The sequence below is a fragment of the Phalacrocorax aristotelis genome, chromosome 13, assembly GCF_949628215.1.
Source record: "Phalacrocorax aristotelis chromosome 13, bGulAri2.1, whole genome shotgun sequence".
In the NCBI taxonomy this organism is placed as follows: Eukaryota; Metazoa; Chordata; class Aves; order Suliformes; family Phalacrocoracidae; genus Phalacrocorax; species Phalacrocorax aristotelis.
Genome location: NC_134288.1, coordinates 7277994 through 7297657, shown reverse-complemented (window position 1 = coordinate 7297657; position 19664 = coordinate 7277994). Strand labels below are relative to the sequence as shown.

Genomic DNA, 19664 nt, shown 5'->3' with positions numbered 1-19664 from the left:
CCCAGCGCCCTGCACAGCCCCGCTGGGCACACAAATACCTCCTGCAGGAACTGCTAGTTCAGAAGCAACAGCTCCTCTCAGTCCTGCTTTGCTGTCACCTTCTGGGTGACTAGCAAGAAAGGGCGGGGGATACATGAAGGAGCCCTCCAAAAACCTGTCATTGTCCCTATCCAGCAGCTTCTCCCGGCATGCAGGAGACAGGACTGAGACCTCCTTTCCCCTGGGTGTGGTACACAGGGGCTACACCAAGGCGGGCTCCTGTGATTAAAAAGCCACCTCTGCACCCTGTGCAGGCGGGACATGGGTCCCTGGCTGCCTTGGCATCCCTCCCTGTGCAGCCAGCCAAGGAGCTTGGTGGTTCTCCTGCCCTGAGCAGACATGTCCTGGCACCAGGGCCACATCCCCTGTGGGTGTACGTGGCCCTGCACCACTGTCATGGCGTGTTTACACCCTCATAGAGCAGGCACTGAGCTCCCTGTGCTCCAGCAGGTGCAGGCTCCAAAGCAAACGCAGGGGATGATGACACAGCGCCTGTGCCATACTGGCTCCCTCCAGCCAAGGCTGGTCTGCAGCATCAGCAAAGCAAGGATTTTCCCAAAGGACCTTTGGACCCTGAGGACAGTGGGTCTTTGCAAAAGCCAGAGGCCTCTCTTCTGACACAGAGGTGCCGCCGCAGCGCTCCAGCCCAGCCAAAAGGAGAGGGACATGTCATACAAATCTTCAGGGTGTTTATTGTCAGGATAGAAATTTCCATGTATAAAAGAAGTATTTAAAAATAGCACTACCCTGTTCTCAAAATGAAATATATATACACACACATAGATTTTTATAGAAAGAATTATTACCATTTTGCTATGGGATAAAAAAACAAGTAAGATAATAACTGATTCCCAAACAATTCTGTCAAAACAGGGGCAAGGGGATCTGCCGATTCCTGCCGCCTGCTTTCTCATGGCTGCACACCTGGGCACCGTGCTGGGAGCCGGCTGGGTGAGCTAGGTGGCACGCGTCCCCGTGCACTGCCCGTGGCACCCAGCTCTCCCTGCCCCACCACTTGGCAGGAGACACTGAGACGACAGAAGCTCTCAGGGTGCCATCACTGTAGGCTTTTTTTTCTCTTGCAAAGCAGCTTGTTGGGGGCTGGGGGGAGCGGCGCAGGGCCTGGCTCATCCCAGCCACTTTGGGAAAAGGCTGGGTGTCATGTCTCCTTGTTCAAAGCTCAGCCTGCCCATGCAGTCATCCCACCTCATCCCAGACCTGCCAGTTTGGAGGAACGAGGCAACAGCAGAGGCTGGACCTCCTGACTTTGTAGCAGGGGTTTTTGCTCAAGTTCTTTTTTTGTTTGTTTGTTTGGGTTTTTTTTTAGGATTTTTGGTTTTTTAAATATACTCCATGTCCCCCTTGGGATTTTGTGATACAAGAACAAACAGTGATGCTTTACAATAACCTAGCAATAACAATGCGACATAGCTACTGTACGTCCCTGTGCCCTGTCTGAGCACTGCAGCCCTCTGCAAGGATCACTTCTTGTTGGCCAGCTGCTTTTCCAAGTCTTCGAGCCTGGCCGTCATCTGAGCAAGTGAACGTACTAAGGAAACAGTGTGAGCCCAACGGTGTGGTGAGCAAAGGGCTTTTTCCCCTTGAAGGACCCTAAAATTTTCCCCACTCCCATTTATCCATCCCTTCCTTCCCTGTGTCCCCAGGCTGCCCTGTACCCTGGCAAGCCCAGGCATCACCACAAAGGATATTTTTCTCAGTCAGGCTCTGCAGGACGGCCACGGTGTTCGTCTGGAACTGCACCAGCGCCTCACACTCACACGGGCTGCGGATCTCCATCTCCCCTTTGCCTTCCTCTGTGACCGTGGGAGTTTGGGTGCAGTCAGAGGCATAGGCCTGCGGCACCAGGCTCTCCCCTGCTCCCACATAGCACGAGTCCCTTGTTCCTACAGCCACCCACTGGAGCTGGACTAAGGCTTGGGGCTCTCCTGTTTTCCCCTCTTTTCCCCTCTTTTCCAGCCTTGCTCCTTTTCACAATGCTGCATCCCTGCTAGCCCAGCAAGCTCGCTGCCAGGCATCCCACCAGGCATCCTGCGGAGCATACGGTCACAGCATGCTGAGGACAGCCAGTGTGGAGCTTTGGTTCACCTTTGAGCCAGGGTGGTGGTGGTGGGCTGCTTACCCACATCTGCAGCCCCATGGGAGCCCCCAGGGGTCCCAAGAGCACTGGGGAGCCCCAGCCTGCCCCAGAGCAGGGAGACCTTCACAGTAACCCATTGTGGTCCTCCTGCACCTGTCAGCAGCAGAAGCACAGGTCTGGATGAGGAGACAGACCATCCTCAGAGCTGGAGGGGCATCCCTCAAGGCAGGGTGTGACCCCAGACTCTGCCTGTGCAACAGCACTGGGGCAGCCATTCACATGCCATACCTTTTCCATTGGACTGCCCAGCTCCACCTTCTCCTTTTCCAATCCCTCCCTGAGACCCACCTCTATACCCACAACACCCTAGGCTCACACCAGCCCAGCTCCGCCCTGGGGCACAGACGCACAAACCACCCCACCAGCTCTGCAGGGAGAGGAGGGCTCCCCCGACTTGGGGCTGAGCCCCCCTGGTGTGGCCAGGGGCACCCACCTGGGCATATGTTCAGCTTGAAGTTCTCCACGAGGTGGGTCATGGTGGTGAAGTCCGCTGAGTAGGAGAAGTGCTGCTCCACTGGCTCGGAGGCAATTGCTCTCAGCTCCTCTTCCACGGCCTTGCCGACACCCACAGCGAACATGATGATCCCTGCGTGGCAAGGATGGATCCTGAGCACTGTGCCAGCAGCCCCACATCAAGCAACCACAAGCACAGAGGGAGCAAAGCTGACGATGCAGGATTTCCTCCAGGCTTCCCAAATACACTGCAGGAATTTGGCAAGGGTGGGCAGGAGCATGGCACCACTGCTGCGGTGCAAGCTGCTGCACAAAGAATGCTGCTGAGAGCCCCTGGGGACCCAGGTGGTGCAGCACCCCAAGGCTGGATGCAGCAGCCTCCCCCAGAGCCAGCCAACCCCAGGAACCATCCTGAGATCCCAAAGCACTGCAATTTAGGGTTCCCTGGCCCCCTGTACCTGACTCCTTTGCTTTCCTGGCCCATTCGGAGATGTCATCCTGGGAGCGCCCATCTGTGAACACAAGCCCAATTCTGGGCACGTTATGGGAGAGAGGCCTGGCACCTTCCAGCTCGGAGAAGCTGTGCTCCACCATGTGCTTGAGGGCAAGGCCGGTCATGGTGCCTTTCTCCATGTACTCCACCTCCATCACTGCCTTCTTGATCTCATCTGCGCTGTGGTACTTGTTGAGGGGAAACTCGGTGCGGACGCGGCTGGAGTACTGCACCAGCCCCACCTGCGTGCCGTGGGGAGACACCTCCAGCAGGTCCACGATGCGGTTTACAAACTGCTTCACCAGCTCAAAGTTTTGGGGCCGGACGCTCTTGGAACCATCAATCACCATCACCAGGTCAACGTGCCCGGCCCCGCACTCTGCAGGCACAGGGAGAAGGCGAGAAGGGACTAGCTTGGCTGTGGGCACCATCACAGTGAAGATGCGCAGGGCTGGGGCACTGAGTGGACCCCCTGGACCTGCAGCAGGAGTGAGGCCGGGCAGCAGGGCAAAGCATGCCCAGGGGTCTCAGCCCAAAAACCTCCACTGCCACCCCAGCATCCCCTGAAAGGCTCTCCTAGGTCTCCCTTTTCCTGAACCTTTCTTCAAAGCTCCTGTTACACCTTCTGGGCCATGTCTCTGAGGACACAAGACTGCATCCATACCCACAGCAGCCGGGATGCTCCCCCAAGCCCAGCCAGCTCTCCATCCTCTTCCAGCCCAGCTCAGACAAAGTCCCACTTAAAACCCAAGCCTAGTTCCAGGTAAGCCCTTGCCAGGAGCACAGAGGCCAGACGAGAAGGATGCCAAGAGCCGCATCCCAGTACTCACTGCTGCACGCCTTGCCGTCAGCCTGGAGCTGCTGGCCCTCGGGGCACACACAGCGGTAGGAGCCCTTCGTGCTCACACACTTGAACTCACAGCCATGATCCACCCCATTGCAGAGGTCAGTGGCTGAAAGACAAGCCAAGGGCACAGGGTTATCCCCATCCAGGCAGGGTGGCCCAGGAACAACCCTTCCCCTGGGGACTGGGCAGGACAAAGTGTCTGCCATACACCAGAGGCTGTGCTGTGCTGCCGCACCAGGACGTACCCGTGCAGGACCTGCTGTCGGGCTGCAGCGTGAACCCACTGCGGCAGCGGCAGTAGTGCCCGTTGGGGATGCTCACACACTCATGCTGGCAGCTGTGGTTTCCGAAGCTGCAGTAATCGATCACTGGTGAGAGAAGGAGAAGGGTGGGCAGAAAGGAAAAGACAAAAGAAGAGGGAGAGCAAAAAGCAAATGAAGAAGGGACAGGAAAGGAGAGTGACACTTACTAGAGCAGCTCCTCTTGTCCTGGTTGAGGTAGTAACCCATGCGGCAGCGGCATGAGTATGACCCACGGGTGCTGACACACTGGTGCTGACAGCCATGTCTCCCATCTGCACAGGCATCGATGGCTGCGGAGGAACAGGACACCCATCACCCTCCTGTCCTGGTCTCCCCAGGGCATCCAAGCAGGGATCGTGCCAGGGCTTCAAGGAAGCTCCCAGCACCCTGAGACAAGAAGGAAAAGTCCCAGGCTGGTGCCCAGAACCAACTAATACAACTTTGCACTCAAAATACAGGGCTCCACTGTGCACTTGGGCTGGGACGTGCATCCTCTGGTACCCACTGCCTGGAGCTCCCTCAGGTGACAGGCAGCTGATTGTGCCCATGTGAGCCCCGAGTGTCCCATCCCAGAGAGGTGACCAGGATTTAGCAATGCCAAGCACCATACACAGTTGTTACAGACCCAGGAGGCAGCGTGCCCAGTGAACAGAGCACCTCGGCTGCTCTTGGCCTTGCAGGGTCCTCTGCTGTGCTTCAGCTTCCTTTCATGAGACCTGTAACTACAGGTCCTCTAGGAGAGTTAGGATAAAAAAAGGGTTTTTACGGGAACAGGTCTTTCCATCCGCGTTGAGCCTGTAGCCCGGGTTGCACTCGCAGTAGAAGGAGTCAGGGGTGCTGACGCAGCTGTGCTGGCAGCCATGCTCCTGCTCCACGCACATGTCCACCCCTGCAAGACAGAAAGGGCATCAAAGCAGCCCACGGGCATGCTGGATGGGGGTACTCTGGCTCCCACACACACCCTGTCCCCATAGCCAAAGCCACCAGGAAAACCTGCATGGCCCCGGCCCTTCCAGCCTCAGCACTCACCCGCTGATTTCCAGTGCACAGACACAGACACTGCTCGGGGCAGGTTTCTGAACTGCCTCAGCTTTCAGATCTACCTGAGCACTAAACCAACGCTCAATATTAATTGATGCTGTTGACAGCTTGAGCTAAGTGAAAGCCTGAGCTCAGCTGGAACATGCTGCAGGAGCCAGGTCTGCGTGTCTGTGTGGCCAGGAGCCTGCAGAGCTGGCCAGCAAGCGAGCAGCAGGGCAGGCAGAGTAGGGGCAGGGCGTTGTAAGGAAAGGCATCAGGTGCAGGAGCATATCAGGGCCATGGGGGGGCAATATCTGGTCAGCTTTGGACCCCTGCCCCAGCAAGCAGGGACACACCACGGCGCTAATGCAGCCCTGCAGGCACACACATGCCCCTGGCTAGGAAATACTGCCTGGAAGAGTCTGGAGCTGCCTTCTGCCCTTCAACAGACACCAGAGAGCTTGAGCAAGGTCTCGCCAGCCTGCTGCAGTGCCAGGTCTCCAGCAAAGCCTGCCAACACGGGGGGACACAGACAGGTCCCAGCCTGTGAGCTCCCAACCCACGCCAGCATGGCCACAGTGTGAACCAGCCTCCCAGCTCCCAGCCGAGACCGGCTGGACGCTCCAGAGCAGCATCACGCGGCCAGAGTTTTATTAAACACAAATGTGCACGCAGCAGATGCCATGCACGTGACTGCGTAGGAGGAGACCCTGCTAAAGCCACTTTGAAATGTGTACGGGGCTCTGAGATGTGTCACCCATCCCTGTCACACCCAGGGAAACCAACTCCATATTTCCTGCTCTTTAATAGTCCCAGTGGGAAGCTGGGCGTGCAGCAATTGCTGTCACGGCGTCCTGGCTTGGGGCAGAGCCACTGCGCACAGGTGAAGAGAAGCACTTGTTTGCAATGCTTTTGAAGCTCTCCTTATCTCACCTCAGCAGCAGAGAAGTGAGCAAGAGGAAAGGCCATCTGTCCTGGCATCCCATCGGGGAGGTTACTTCCCTGTCCACACTGCTCCTAGCAAGGGCAGCCATCCCAAACACCCCTCTGAAGGTCATCTTCTAGCCTAGGTGAGGAGCAGGCACCAGGACAGCCCTTGCCACCCCACAGCCCTGGCTCTCACCCACCACAGAGCTTGTCCTGGAACTGCTTCCCAAACTGCTGGATGAGCTCGAAGGACTCCACCAGGAAGACATGCTCCTCCAGCGGCGGCGAGGCCATGGCCCGCAGCGAGTTCATGTCTGCCCGCTGGATGCCCACGGCGTAGATCTCGATGCCAGCGTTCCGAGCCTGGGTGGCCACCTCAGTGACACGGTCCTGGGGTCGCCCATCTGTCACTATGATGGCAATGCGGGGGATCTTCTTGTGCAGAGGACGCGCGCCCTCCTGCGTGGTGAAGGCCACATTCATGGCGTACTGGATAGCCAAACCTGTCATGGTGCCCTGGGCCAGCGGCACGATGCTGTTGATGGCCTTTTCCATGTCTGCCCTCGTGAAGAAGGTCTTGAGGGAGAAGATGTTCTGCACCTGGCTGGAGTACTGGATCACCCCCACCCGTGTGGCGTTGGGGCCCACGTCCAGGCTGCCGATGATGTCCATCATGAACTGCCGCATGGTCTCAAACTCGAACGGGCGCACGCTGCGGGAGCTGTCAATCACAAACACGATGTCCAGGGGACCCGTCCTGCACTTCAGGGCTGGAAGAGGGCAAAGAGATGATTCAGCCTCGCAGCTGCCTGTGAGGAGCAGGGCTGGGAGTGGAGACATCCCCACTGGGTGGCTGGAGGGGTGTTCAGTGGGGGATGGAGAGGGCCAGGTCTGGGCAGCCCCCACAGACCAACACCTTCCCACTGCCGAATAAACCCACGGAGGGTGCTGGCAGAGCAGAATCAGGGACGACAGGGCAGGTAGACATGCCCTGGCTGTGGGGAAATGGCAGTCTCACTTCCTCCCAGACATTGTCCCTGCAGCCAGGCCCAGCTCTGGCTCCCTGCATTTTTGCAGCCGACAGCCCCAGAGGCTGCAGAAACTCCTCTCTCTCTGTTGGCATCTGCCCTGGCAGAGTTTAGGCAGCAGCATCTTCACCTCTGCAGCAAATCAGGACATTAAAGTGTAAAACAGCCCAGTGCCTGGTGCTGTCCTCTGCAAGCTGCAGCTCCTGCTCCAGACCTCTGCACTGCATGGGCTTTTGCTGCTGCAGTGCCAAGCACAAAAACACTGCTTTGGGCAATTCTTCTCTTCCCACCGCAGCTCCAGCTTCCCCTGTTTTTTACTGCATTTTGCCAGTTTCTGCCTAAAACGAGGGCTTGCTTTGTTGTCTTTTTCTTAAGGGCAGAAAATGAGACAGTGAGAAGCACAGCTCAGGGCATGCACACAGCAGGGATTGAACCAAAGAGCCTCTCTTGGACATATAGGTGCTACTTCCAGTGCAAACCGGGAGAGTGTTTAGCAAGTGAAATGCCAATGAACATATTTTGCTTGGCTTGTGTGTATCCAAGCCTGGGAGAATTTGGCCCCTATGGTAAGCAAACACTTTGAGTCCCCTTGGGATGATGCCCAGACCCAGGCTGTCATCTCAACTGCTCTGAAGGTCTCCGAGACACACCCACTCCTTTCTTCATTTGGTGCCTTCACTGTTTTTAAACTGGAATTGATTTAGCTCCCTCTGCCCTGGGAGGAGAGAGGCTGGTGCCCCTGGGTTTGCTTTGTCCCCCCATCAGGAGACCCATGCAGGTAGGGGGTTCCCCCTCATGCCTCTGCCTGCTGCCGAGGTTGGAGCCTGCAGCCTGGAGGGTGGCAAGCCCTGAGCTGGGCTGTGCCAAGGTTGAGTACATGCCCAAAGCAAGTGACACCAACACAACAGTGCTGGGGCCAGGCTTGGGCTCCCGCTCCCCTGGGCAGTGCTGGGAAGTTCGGGTCCCATGCCTGGGGGGATCATCCTGGGGATGCCCCTAAAGAAGCATCAAGCCCCCCCACCTCAAGCAGCAAGCCGTCTTCCAAGGACTTCACTACGCTGACAGACTCACTTCTCTCTACTGTAGGGAATTCCCACTGGCCAGGGCTCACCTCCAGGTTTTGGTCTAGCTTCCAGTGTCGTCAGGAGAAGCAGGAGAGGGGCAACAGGCAGGAGCTTCATCATGGCTCTGCGAGACCACATGTCTCTGGGGCTGGGGGGACTCTGCAGGGATAAGACATGTTGCAATCAGTGCTGAGGGTGGGCTGAGCGATGGGGCCACGCTCATCTCTCGTGGGTGTCCCCAGGCAGTGCCAAAAACCCTGAGCAGCAGCAGTTGTGACAGATCCATCCCCAAACTTCTCTGAACCCACATGGGACTTTTACCATTCAAGGACTGGCAGTCTCAGCACAGCTAAATTTCATTACAGTAGCAACGATCTGCCAAAGGGTCTGATTTTCTGCTCTGGGTGGAGCTGGCCATCAGACAAGCCTTATTTTCACTTGCAAACCAGGCGGATGGGATGTTCAGCCAAATGCTTTTTCAGTGGCGGTGCAGCTGCTCTCCACAGCCAGCCGGAGAGTGGGAAAGCTGCACCCGGGGCTGTGGAGCACCAGCTCTCCTGACACTCCCTCTGCACAGCAATGTGCAAGAGAAGCCCCAAGATGAAATGCCAGCACAGACAAAACCTGCTCAGAAGTCTTGCAAAGTCACTGAAAAAAAAAATTTTTCCAAGAAGCTCCACAAATTTATTCTCTGCCTTTTTGCAAACTACCTTTGGAGAGCAGGGAGCAGAAGTGTCCACAGGCACAGGGTGTAACGGTGCCTGTGCAATGGCCTTGCACCCATTCCCCAGGGCAGGGTGCTGGGTGAAGCACTGCCAGCCAGCTGCTCTCCTTCCTCGCATCACCCCGGGGGACGCCACTGCTCCGTCACCAGCGCTTTGCAGCTCTCCCCATCCTGCTGGCTTTTCCAAGGCATGCTCTGCACCCAACAGTTTTTTCATGCGTTTGAGGTGGGGTAGTTGGGGAAAGATATTTAGACCAGTTACCCAAAACCTTAGCCTATCACTTGTCTCCCTCCCGGCCCACCTCTGTGTTGCCTTGCCTTCCCCTGCCCTTGCCTGGCTCCTGCAGGGACATGGGTTTATTTGGTTTATTTTTTTTCCAGCTCTGGTTGGAAATCCAAGGTGCTGCAGGGGGAAATGCCACAGTTAATGCCACTTCCCCCAGGAGACGTGCAGCACTGCAACAGGGCACAGGTACTAGAAGGGTGCTTTTTTTAAAAAAGCACATGGAAATTCACTTTATCGGTAGTTATCAGCCGATATTTATTTAGCCCCAGGAGGTCTCAGTTGTAATTCATCACCAGGGTTGCCATTTAATTGCTCAGTGGTTACGTGCAGCCCTGAACCTAATGTATTTGATAGCAGCAATGCTGATAATAGGTTTCACAGCTGCATCTTAAAATTGTCTCCAGACTCAGTGTTCACACCTGAAAAATTATATTGAAGAATTAGAAGGACAGAAAAGGGCTACAAGAGGAAACTAGGATACAGAATACCAGTCTCAAAGTTGGAGACACAGCCTTTTCCCAGGGAGTGTGAACAGCCCAGCCAGCCTGGGATGTGGCGGCCCCACAGTGGGCATCAGGAGCTCCTGCAGAGCCACACAGTGGAGGGGCCGGTGTGATCGCTCTGGGCTGTGGGGCCAAGGGGAGGCTGCAGCCCCGCAGGCATTTTCTGGGAAGCCGTGGGGCCAAGGCAAGCATCACTTGTGGCCCATTGATGGCAGCACTGGCCAGGAGTGCTCAGGTGCCTGCACCCCCTCACAAAAATATCACGTGCAAGTAGAGGAGCAAACAGCCCTTCCTAGCCCAGCTTCATTCCCCCATTTATTTAGCAAATTCTTTTTCCAGCAGCGCTTTCTTTGAGGGGAGAAAGCACACACTAACCACTAAATATTTTGGGGACAGCTGTGCCACCTATAACGTTTCTGCAGCTCTCCGAGCCTCCCTGCAATGGCAGGCTGGCACACAGCCTGCGTCTCACAGCATCCAGACAGCTTCAAAGCCAGCCCAGAGAGAGGAATGAGCTCTCAGGCCAGAAACCAAGGAGGAGAAAACCAATTCACGACTGATCTATTTTTAACAGCATCTCAGCTTTGGATGAAGTTTTGGCACTCCCCACGGCTGGAGGGACTGATGCTGCCTGGGCAGGGCACGGCAGCTCAGCCACGCATCCAGCACCAGTCCTGGCAGCAGAGACCCAGGCTGGGACAGTGCCCTGGTCCCCAGTTCAATATAACAGCCATCCCTGCCCCAGCAGCAAGGCGATGGGGACAGGGAAGCAGAGTTAATGGGACAGCTGCCCATGAGTCTCTCTCACACCATCTCATGCTGGGCAACTTCCCCTGCTACTTGCTGTCCTCGCTCCTTTGGGGCTGGCAGCACTGGGGCTGACTTGCAGCCCCGTGGGGGTTCCCCCCACCTCCAGGGCTCCCACACTCCCCCAAGCCCTCTGTCACCACCCGGGAGTGGGAGGGAGATGGGTGGGAAGCAACCGGCTGGCAGGCAGGTGCTGGGAGGCAAAGCAAACACGGCGCCTGCTGCAATGCCGGAGACCTTGAGATAACACTGAGCTATAAAGGAGAAAAGGTCCAGGTGGGGCAAGTGCTGCCAGCTGGGCTGGCTCAGCCAAACCCCACAGCAGCTGAGCCAAGAAGTGGACCATCTCCTGACCTTTCTGAGCAGTGCAAGGGGAAAAACAGACATTGCTTGTCCCTGCTGAAGGAGTTGCTCGGGTACACAGCACGCAGAGGGTGACCAAGGGAAGAACCACATGTAAGGACAGAAGGATCGGCAGTGACCCCAGCCTCCTCTTGACTCTCCTCGTGATCTTGGACAAAGAAGACATGGAGATGAATCCCCAGAGGCAAACAGGTAAGGCAGCACACCTTCCCTGGGCACCTCTTCTGGCAGTGCTGCCCCCCCCAGGGTGCTTGTATTCCTCCCTGCTCTGCCACTTGTCTGTCTGCTCTCCCTGCCAAATGCTGAGTCTCAGGAAAAACAGCCGCTTCAGGTTTCAGTGTGACCTCCTTGGCAGCTCTCTTCTGGCTACAGGTTAACAGAAATGCTCTGAATATTCCCCTTCTGGTTCATCCATGCAGATTGGACCCGGGCGTATCCTCCCTTGGGCAAGCCCAAAGCATAGGACATTGCAGGGAGCAGTGTGAGGGATGCAGTGAACTCCATACCTTCCTCGTTGTTACAGGGATTGGGGCTTTATATATCAAATTGCAGAGGGGATGAAGCAGATGGAGAAAGAGGGGGTGAAAGGCTCAGGAGGTGGCTGTGCATTCAATGCCCGGACCATAGTGTCACAAGCAGGAAAGCAGGTTGTGGACTGTGGCTATGGAGTCATGAGCCAGGTCTCAGGTACAACCATATGGAAGATTTCATATATCTGGGCACATCAGCCTTTAGCTGAGATTTTTGTTTATGTCAAAAACCATACGACTCCAGCCACCTGCCTGGGCTTGGCAGACCTTTGGCACATTGTGGGAGCAGCAGCAGCAGCTCTGCCCTGGCTCTAGACCCCACAAGAAACCAGGACCAGGGATCACCGTGCACTGCAAGGAGTGGGGCACAGCTGGGGGCCTCTGACCAGGCACTGTTACCCAACACGAGCAAAGCCGGAGGGCTGTCCCATGCAGCATGCCCGTGGGCAGGAGGAGACATCACAGTGTGCCTGGGCATGCATGGCAGGGGTGTATGGCAATGATGCCACATGTGCTACCAGGTAATAACATGTATTTCTGTGCCAGAAACCTTGGCCAATAGTAGAGCAGCCCTAGATTTGATGTTCCTGAGACTCATCCACCTCACCTGCCTCTCCATGTACTCCGCTTTGTTCTGCAGGGCTTTTCTTTGCAGAGATCCAACCAGGCAGTTTTGGCAGGCCATGATTCCACTCCCACATCAGCATTATTTGATGAAAGTGTCAAAAAAACCAAAGTAGGCTCAGGAGCCTGGACACAGACTCTTTGTGCTTAGGACCCCAGAGTCCTGCCAGTACAACAGCAGAAAGACAGCAAAGCTGGCCTCAGGCTTGAGGGCAGGGAGAAAAAAATTCATGTCTGCAGCAGGACAGCAAGTCATCCTTCAGGTCCATGCCCAAGAGGAAGGCTGTCCAAAAAACGCATGTGGTACCAAGAAAGGGTGACCAAAGCGTGTCTTGCCTCAGGCATGGGGGACAATGAAGCAACCAGAGCTACCTGGAGACATGCAGCCAACTTACATCAACTTGGAGGCACCTCCTGAGGTTGGATTTTGCTGTGGAAACCCCAATGGACTGCTAGCAGGTTGTCCATATATTCACAAGACCCTCAAGTTGTGTGAGTGGATGAGGCCTGGGACAGCCCTGGAGCTGGATCCACCCTCTCCTGGAAGGCTGGCCAAAGGTTGGTTTCTCCCAACACAATCCATGATCTCAAGATGCTCCCTGCCTGCAGGTGCAGAGCTTTCAGCGGTGCCTCTGCAGCCCATCAGCACTGAATCTGCCCTCAGGACCATTTTACAGGCAGCATTGAACCTGCACTCAATCACAGCTCCAGCATCTCAGTGCTTATCCTTCACAGCAGCTGGGTGACAGGCAAATACCATGAGGACAGCAATGCAGTTTTCAGAGCAAGTAAGAGCCCGGGGGCACAAGCACACTGAAATGAGGGAAACGGCATTAATTTCCAGCCCAGAATGGCTTTTTTTTCCCCCCTTTTTAAGGGCTGATGTGTCTTTGGTTCTTCCCAAACACATATGTGGGAGAATAAGAGCAGACTCTTTCCAGGACATTGCAGTACTCTCTGGTTACAACGCTATGGCAGCTTTACTGGGCCAAGTGCCACCTGGAATGACACGTTTGAAAAATAAGGCTGTATTTCTCAAACAGCACATCATGGCTCCAAACCCAACAGGAGTGAATCAGCAGGAGTGCTGTAACAGGAAAACCTTCCTGAATGCATAAGGGACTTCTTTTTCTCTCCCCTTACTCCCCCAAAAAGCCAGTTCCCCGATCTATGTGGCCCACTCCTGCACTCACTAGGACTAGCATATTCACAGGTAGGGCACAAGGAAGACAGGTTTCTTGTCCAGGTCCATTCGCAGGCTGAGTGACAGATGTCTTTGTTTCACTGTGCATGGACTTATCATACAAGTCCCGACAGGCTTATACTGCGAGATGACATTTGAAGTCCCCTTGGGAGGGAAATGCTGGTTGTAGCAATGGACAGAGCATTCCCTTTTAGATCACAGAATCACAGGTTGGAAGGGACCTCGGGGATCATCTAGTCCAACCTTTCTAGGAAGAGCACAGTCTAGACAAGATGGCCCAGCACCCTGTCCAGATGGCTCTTGAAAGTGTCCAATGCGGCCAAGTCAACCCCTTCCCTGGGGAGATTATTCCAGTGGTGACTGTCCTCACTGTGAAAAATTTCCCTCGTGTCCAGTCGGAATCTCCCCAAGAGCAACTTGTGTCCATCCCCCCTTGTCCTCTCCATGTGACTCCATGTAAAAAAGGGAGTCTCCACCTTCTCTGTAGCTACCCCTTAAGTACTGGTACATGGGGATGAGATCCCCCCTGAGCCTCCTTTTCTCAAGGCTGAACAAACCCAGCTCTCCCAGCCTATCCTCGTATGGCAGCTTCCCAGTCCTTTGATCATCTTGGTGGCCCTTCTCTGGACCCCTTCCAGCCTGTCCACATCCTTTTTGTATAGTGGGGACCAGAACTGGACACAGCACTCCAGGTGTGGCCTGACCAGCGCTGAGTAGAGTGGGATAATGACTTCTTGATCTCTGCTGGCAATGTCCTTTTTGATGCAACCCAGCATCCCGTTGGCCTTCTTGGCCGCAGCAGCCACTGTTCGCTCATGTTGAGCTTCCTGTCCACCAGGACCCCCAGGTCCCTTTCCACAGAGCTGCTCTCCAGCCAGGTGGATCCCAGTCTGTGCTGCACTCCCGGATTGTGTTTCCCCAGGTGCATGACCTTACACTTGTCTTTGTTGAACTTCATAAGGTTCTTGTTAGCCCACTCTTCCAGCCTATCCAGATCTTCCTGCAGAGCAGCTCTCCCTTCTGGAGTGTCTACTTCCCCACTCAACTTGGTGTCATCCGCAAACTTCATCAGGCTACACTGGATCCCATTATCCAGATCACTTATAAAGATGTTGAATAACATTGGGCCCAATATCGATCCTTGGGGGACTCCACTTAAGTGTTAGATGTTAGATGTTCTCCATGACAGCACATGAGGTCTTTCTCTGCTACCAATCTACCTCTAAATCTATCTTGGCCTCAAGCTGCATCAGGAGAGGTTCAGATTGGATTTTAGGAAAAATTATTTACTGAAAGAGTGGTCACACATTGGAACAGGCTGCCCAGAGAGGTGGTGGAGTCACCATCCCTGGAGGTATTAAAAAAAAAACACGTGTAGACACGGCACTTCAGGACATGGTTTAGGAAGCATGGTGGTGTTGGGTTGATGGTTGGACTTGATGATCCTAGACGTCATTTCAACCTTAATAATTCTATGATTCTATTCTAAAAAGCCTCCCAGTGCTCTGCAACTCAGCTAGGAGGAGAGCCTCCTGCCAAGCCAGCCTCTGCACTGAAACATGTACCTGGGCTGCTGTGGCAACAGCTGGCAAGAATAAATGCTATATTCACTTGCAAATTAAACATGGCCATTTGAAGCACATGTTAAAGATCTAGCCAAGAGGAAAACATGGTCAGCCAATTTCCCTTGTTCAACTAATCATGTCATGAGGTAGCTCCTATTTCAGGACTGCTGGTAGCATTTCTCCGTTCCTCTCTGTCCCACTCAAGGCCTTAGACTGCACTTGTCTCCTGAGCTGCAGGACAAGCAAACTCAGCCCTGCTCCTAACTGGTATTTAAAGCAAAGCTGGAGGAATATTGGAATACCTTTAGATTTTGATGAGGAGTGATCAACAGGAGAAAGACCCACCTTACTGACTCTTTAAAAAACAGATGGTCTTCTGCAAACAGGCCCCTGAAGGACAGCTGAACTAGGCCAAGAGACTTCAGACTTTGGAGGGAAGGAGGTCTGGGCCATCCAGAAGCTGAGGCAGCAATCCATTGCCCAAGTTCTTGTTCTGAGAAGAAGGTGTTAGAGAGCATTTTTTCCCCAGAAATATGCATGTTCAACCACAAGCGGAAGAGAAATGGCCCAGGGCAGCTCCTGGGCTGGTGCAGAGTTTGTCAGCTGAACGGCTGATGCAGCAGGGCTGGTATCTCTAACCAATGAGATTGATAGTTATTAGCAGGACGTCTGTCTCCTGAATCTGCTGGGACCAATATCCCCAGCTGACCTCCAGCAAGCTTACATGGCACAGACAACCACAGAGAGCGCCTGCTGTTTCAGCCCCGCAATCAAACGTTCATTGCCTGACCTCCTTCTCTAAATCTTTATATCATATTTCTCACTCTGGAGACGTGACTCAATGTGTTGGCATAAGGAAATATGCCAGGAGAATATTCTTGTGCCTCTCCCCTTCATCCTACTCATCCTGCTGTGTGTTTAATTGAAATAGCAGAAAGTGAGGAGCATTTGGCAGCTGCAGAAGAGCACACGGAGACTTTTCAGCCCTCCTCAAGACAGAAAAGCAAGTTGGTTGAATTCTTTGTCTAGTTACTTTTCACAGGAAGAACCCCAAAGGTAGCATGGGAAACTGCTCCCACCTAACTTCACGGCTGCCACTTCCCTCTGACAGCAGGGGAACCACCGTTCCAGGACCAGGATGCCGTCAGCCCATAGGAGATGCACCAGAGAAAAACTTCCACCGGCATCGCAGTGGCCTGTGGCCTCACATCTGCCCACACTGGAAAGCAGGTGCCTTGGGGATGGTTGTGCCTCAGCATCATCCTGTCCTTGTCAGCACACACAGATGCTGTGTGGAAACCTCCTGCAAGACCTCCCCAGGGACTCAAAGCAGCACCTGGGGCCATGGCTGAGGACCGCTTGACCTCAACCTCACCCCAATGTGAGATTAGCCCTTGCTGGTCAGCCTGTGAGCAACTAGTTGAAATTGTCTAATTCTGTGGCATTTACTGAGTTCTTGCCAAAGGTGCCTACAAGGTCTTTTCTTCCAGGACAGATCAGGGAACAGTTCAAGGTTGCTTCACTGAGGCTTTCAGGCCTCATGAAGTTCTCCAAGGAGAGTCCTACAGCATGGCACGAGGAACCAGCAACCAGGAGTGTCAAAGCCACTTTCTCAAGACTGCAGGAAGCCTGTGGCAGAGCCAGGACCCGAGCTGGCTCTTCCACCTGCAACCCAGGATGAGGGCACAGTCCCAGCCAGGGTGAAACAAGGGCACTTCAGACAGTCATGGGAATGTCCAGACATGCTTTAGGGAACCTGGGCACAGAGCAGCTGCCCTCAGATCTTGAAATGAGAGGTTCATCAGATGACAGGGAGAGTGAAAGGGAGGAGCGGTAGTGAGATTGTTGCCTGGCGTTTGAGTGCAGACTGAAATGTTTTGTGCCACTCTCATCCTGGCTGGTACTCTTAAAGCCAAAGCAAGATGCTGTAAAAAGAGAAGAAGAACGAGGGGGATGTCTGTGACACTTCACAGAAGCTATCCAAGTCCAGCTGCAAGTGTAGGAGCTATCAATACCCAAAGGCGGGGTCTTTCCATCTTTTTCAGCATGTGGACCCTGCTAATTTTCCAGCCAAGACACAGATTCTTGAATAGCAGGTTACCTCTGCTGTCAGTAGGTCTGCTCCTACTGATTCCTGCCATGGACTCCTACAGGTCTGCAGACTACAACTCAAAGACTTCCAAACTTATACAGTAGCAATCAACCAGCAAAGCAGCATGATACAGCACAGAGACAGGAAGGCTAAAGCCTGGAGACAAACCAAGTTACTGCCACCTCTCTGCAAGGGCCCACAGCAGATCCCTACAGATTTCCCTGATGGGCACCAGAGGGATCAGGTTAGTGATGGATTCATGTGTGCAACCAAAGGCTTGCGAGGTGAGAGATCAGAAGTTTGTGGACAAAGAGACACAGGCAAAGGCAGAAAGTTGCTAAGGAAGATGGATCCAGCCTCTGGAAGGACAAGCTGCCGGAGAACCAGAAAAGCTTCAGACACAGGATCTGGCACAGCAGCCTGGGCGCATTCCACATGGAAACACTGCCATAGCTGTGCACCAGTCTGGAGCCTCCTGGGCGCATGCCTATACCGTCCCCTGCTTTAACCGAGCTGTTTTTAAACACTTTACATTTGGCCAGGATGGGAGAGGGAACCAAAGCCTTCTAAGTGCTAAAAATGTTACTCAATACCCAAAGGTACATCTGTGCTGCAAATACCTACAGAGGGGAGACTCTTGCCAGCCCACAGCAGGTAACAGAAAGTGCGAAGTCTGGGTCCGTGCACCCAGCTGCTCAATGGAGCCCTTATGGCAGCTGCGTGAGCTCCCTTCCAGCCAACGGAGCCCAAGTGATCAATTTGCTACTGTTTGGGTCCAAAGTGGAGAAAACACGATTACTGAGAAGTAATGACAAGTGGCAGGAGCCACTCAGCCTCTCGGCAGGGGTGTCACAGACGTGTGACATCTGGCAGAAGAGAGACTGACTGGTTCTGGGGGAGTAGCCGATTTTTGTAAGTTTCTTTATAAGCACCACTCAATCTTTTTTTTACTATGTTTCTTCTAGTACCCATTTATTCACTCAGTCAGGCTTGTCTGTAATTCACATGTACGGGTAGGTAGAAACACTGCTTATCTCCCCCCTTTCCATGTTCCAGCCCTATTCATCACGCATTTGTAAATGGCATTTTATGAGCACTGAGTGTTTAACAAGGCAGGCACACTGCTCCAAAAGTGAACAAAGGGGCCCCTATTGGAAACTTTAAAGATGTTTAAACAAAGGCTTCTCTTGAAAACCTTTAACCCCTAATGCCAACCTCAAGGGAAAAGCTGTTATGAGCAATCAGAGCACAAACATCTTCTGTGACCGTAGATTGCCTACAACAGGCTGCCTTGTTGGCTTCGTCTTTTCGTTTGCTACCATCGCTAACAAGGGCAGCTCCTGAGCCCATCTTGTACTAATCACATAAAATTTCTTTGATTCTTCAAGAAAAAAGAAAGTTACAACTTCCACAAAAATCAGCAGCAGCTTTTTTTCCAGCTGGATGCAGCAATACCCCACCTACTTTGATGGAAAGTGTTCTTTTACTACAAGCACCGAGATACCTTGCACACCTTCCAGATGGGAATTTGTATTTTGGATGAGGCCAAATTTATCCATATCCTGGTGGCAAGTATCAGGGCTGAAATCTGAGGGCAGACTTCCCTACACACACTTTTTGCTGATATCAAATGCCAATCTAATGAAACCCTGAAGAGATCACAAGAACCTGCTTGTGAAATGCAGTTTCTACTTGTTACTGAGAACCTGCACGCTCACTACCTGTGATTAATTGCTCCTCCTGTTCTTGGAAAAAGAAAAAAAAACCTTTACTATCAAGAGATGCTACAGAGGGTCCCACAGAGAGAACTTATAGTAAATTATAAATAAACTGGGATTAAATGAATAAAAAATCCTATGGGTTTAAGCAGAAGAGGTAACGCTGTGTGCCCCTCAGAGTTGGGGCTCTGAACAGGCTCCTCTCTTGGAGCCCTCTTCCCCCCTGCCCCCAGTCCCACTGCACACACATGGTGACCTCCTTCGGAGCGGGACAGTCCCATGTCTCTGCCAGGCTCCTCACCGACACCGGTTCCCGCTCTGCAGCCCTGCCTCCCAGACCAATTCGGCAGCTCTGCACCACAGCAAAGGCTGTCCTCGCAGAACGAGGAGGGAAGACGCCAGAGGAACACGTACCACCACAGCGTGTATCTGCTCAGCTCCACTTATCTCGGATGGCTGCGTGTTAGCGCAAATACGATGACTGCAGAATAATCTGATTTTCCAAACAAGTTTTCCCATGTAATTGCTTGGAACAAAAGTGCCCAAAGCTAATTTTTCACCGTGAAATTGTTGGAATTATAAGCCAAAGGTGGGTGATTGCTTGTGCAAACATATTTATGAGTATGCACAGACCCAAATTTCCAGTCGTGCAGAAGCAGCGCATAGCAAACTTAGGGCACACTTTCAAGTTATCTTTCTGCAGTATCTCGATCTCCTATTGCTCAGTACACCTTGCCCAGGTGTACCAGACCTTATTATTCTCTGATAAGAGAGATCCTCGATTGTATAAGCAGGAACCTGCCCGAAAGCTAGGCAAAAGGTGAGCAGAGCAGGCAGACTGCAACCTGTGCCATCCCGACAGCAGAGGAGAGGTTACATCCTCCACGCAGGCACTGGGAGATGGAGCGGGGTACCAT

General features: G+C 53.6%; 2 protein-coding genes across 2 annotated transcripts in view; one reads left to right on the top strand and one right to left on the bottom strand.

The window, feature by feature from the left end:
• Positions 1–711: 711 nt before the first annotated feature.
• The window catches only part of MATN4 (matrilin 4), a 19599-nt gene continuing 646 nt past the window's right edge, over positions 712–19664 (bottom strand). Inside the window, exons 2-11 of the mRNA XM_075108783.1 lie at positions 8379–8490; positions 6440–7009; positions 5059–5181; positions 4460–4582; positions 4236–4358; positions 3974–4096; positions 3109–3522; positions 2631–2783; positions 1749–1853; positions 712–1579 (exon numbers count right to left, since the gene is read on the bottom strand). Coding sequence (XP_074964884.1) covers positions 1521–1579; positions 1749–1853; positions 2631–2783; positions 3109–3522; positions 3974–4096; positions 4236–4358; positions 4460–4582; positions 5059–5181; positions 6440–7009; positions 8379–8469 — 1884 coding nt within the window. The 5' untranslated portion in view covers positions 8470–8490 and the 3' untranslated portion in view covers positions 712–1520. The remainder of the gene's footprint in view (positions 1580–1748; positions 1854–2630; positions 2784–3108; positions 3523–3973; positions 4097–4235; positions 4359–4459; positions 4583–5058; positions 5182–6439; positions 7010–8378; positions 8491–19664) is intronic.
• The window catches only part of RBPJL (recombination signal binding protein for immunoglobulin kappa J region like), a 14076-nt gene continuing 13407 nt past the window's right edge, over positions 18996–19664 (top strand). The window contains exon 1 of the mRNA XM_075109058.1: positions 18996–19157. Coding sequence (XP_074965159.1) covers positions 18996–19157 — 162 coding nt within the window. The remainder of the gene's footprint in view (positions 19158–19664) is intronic.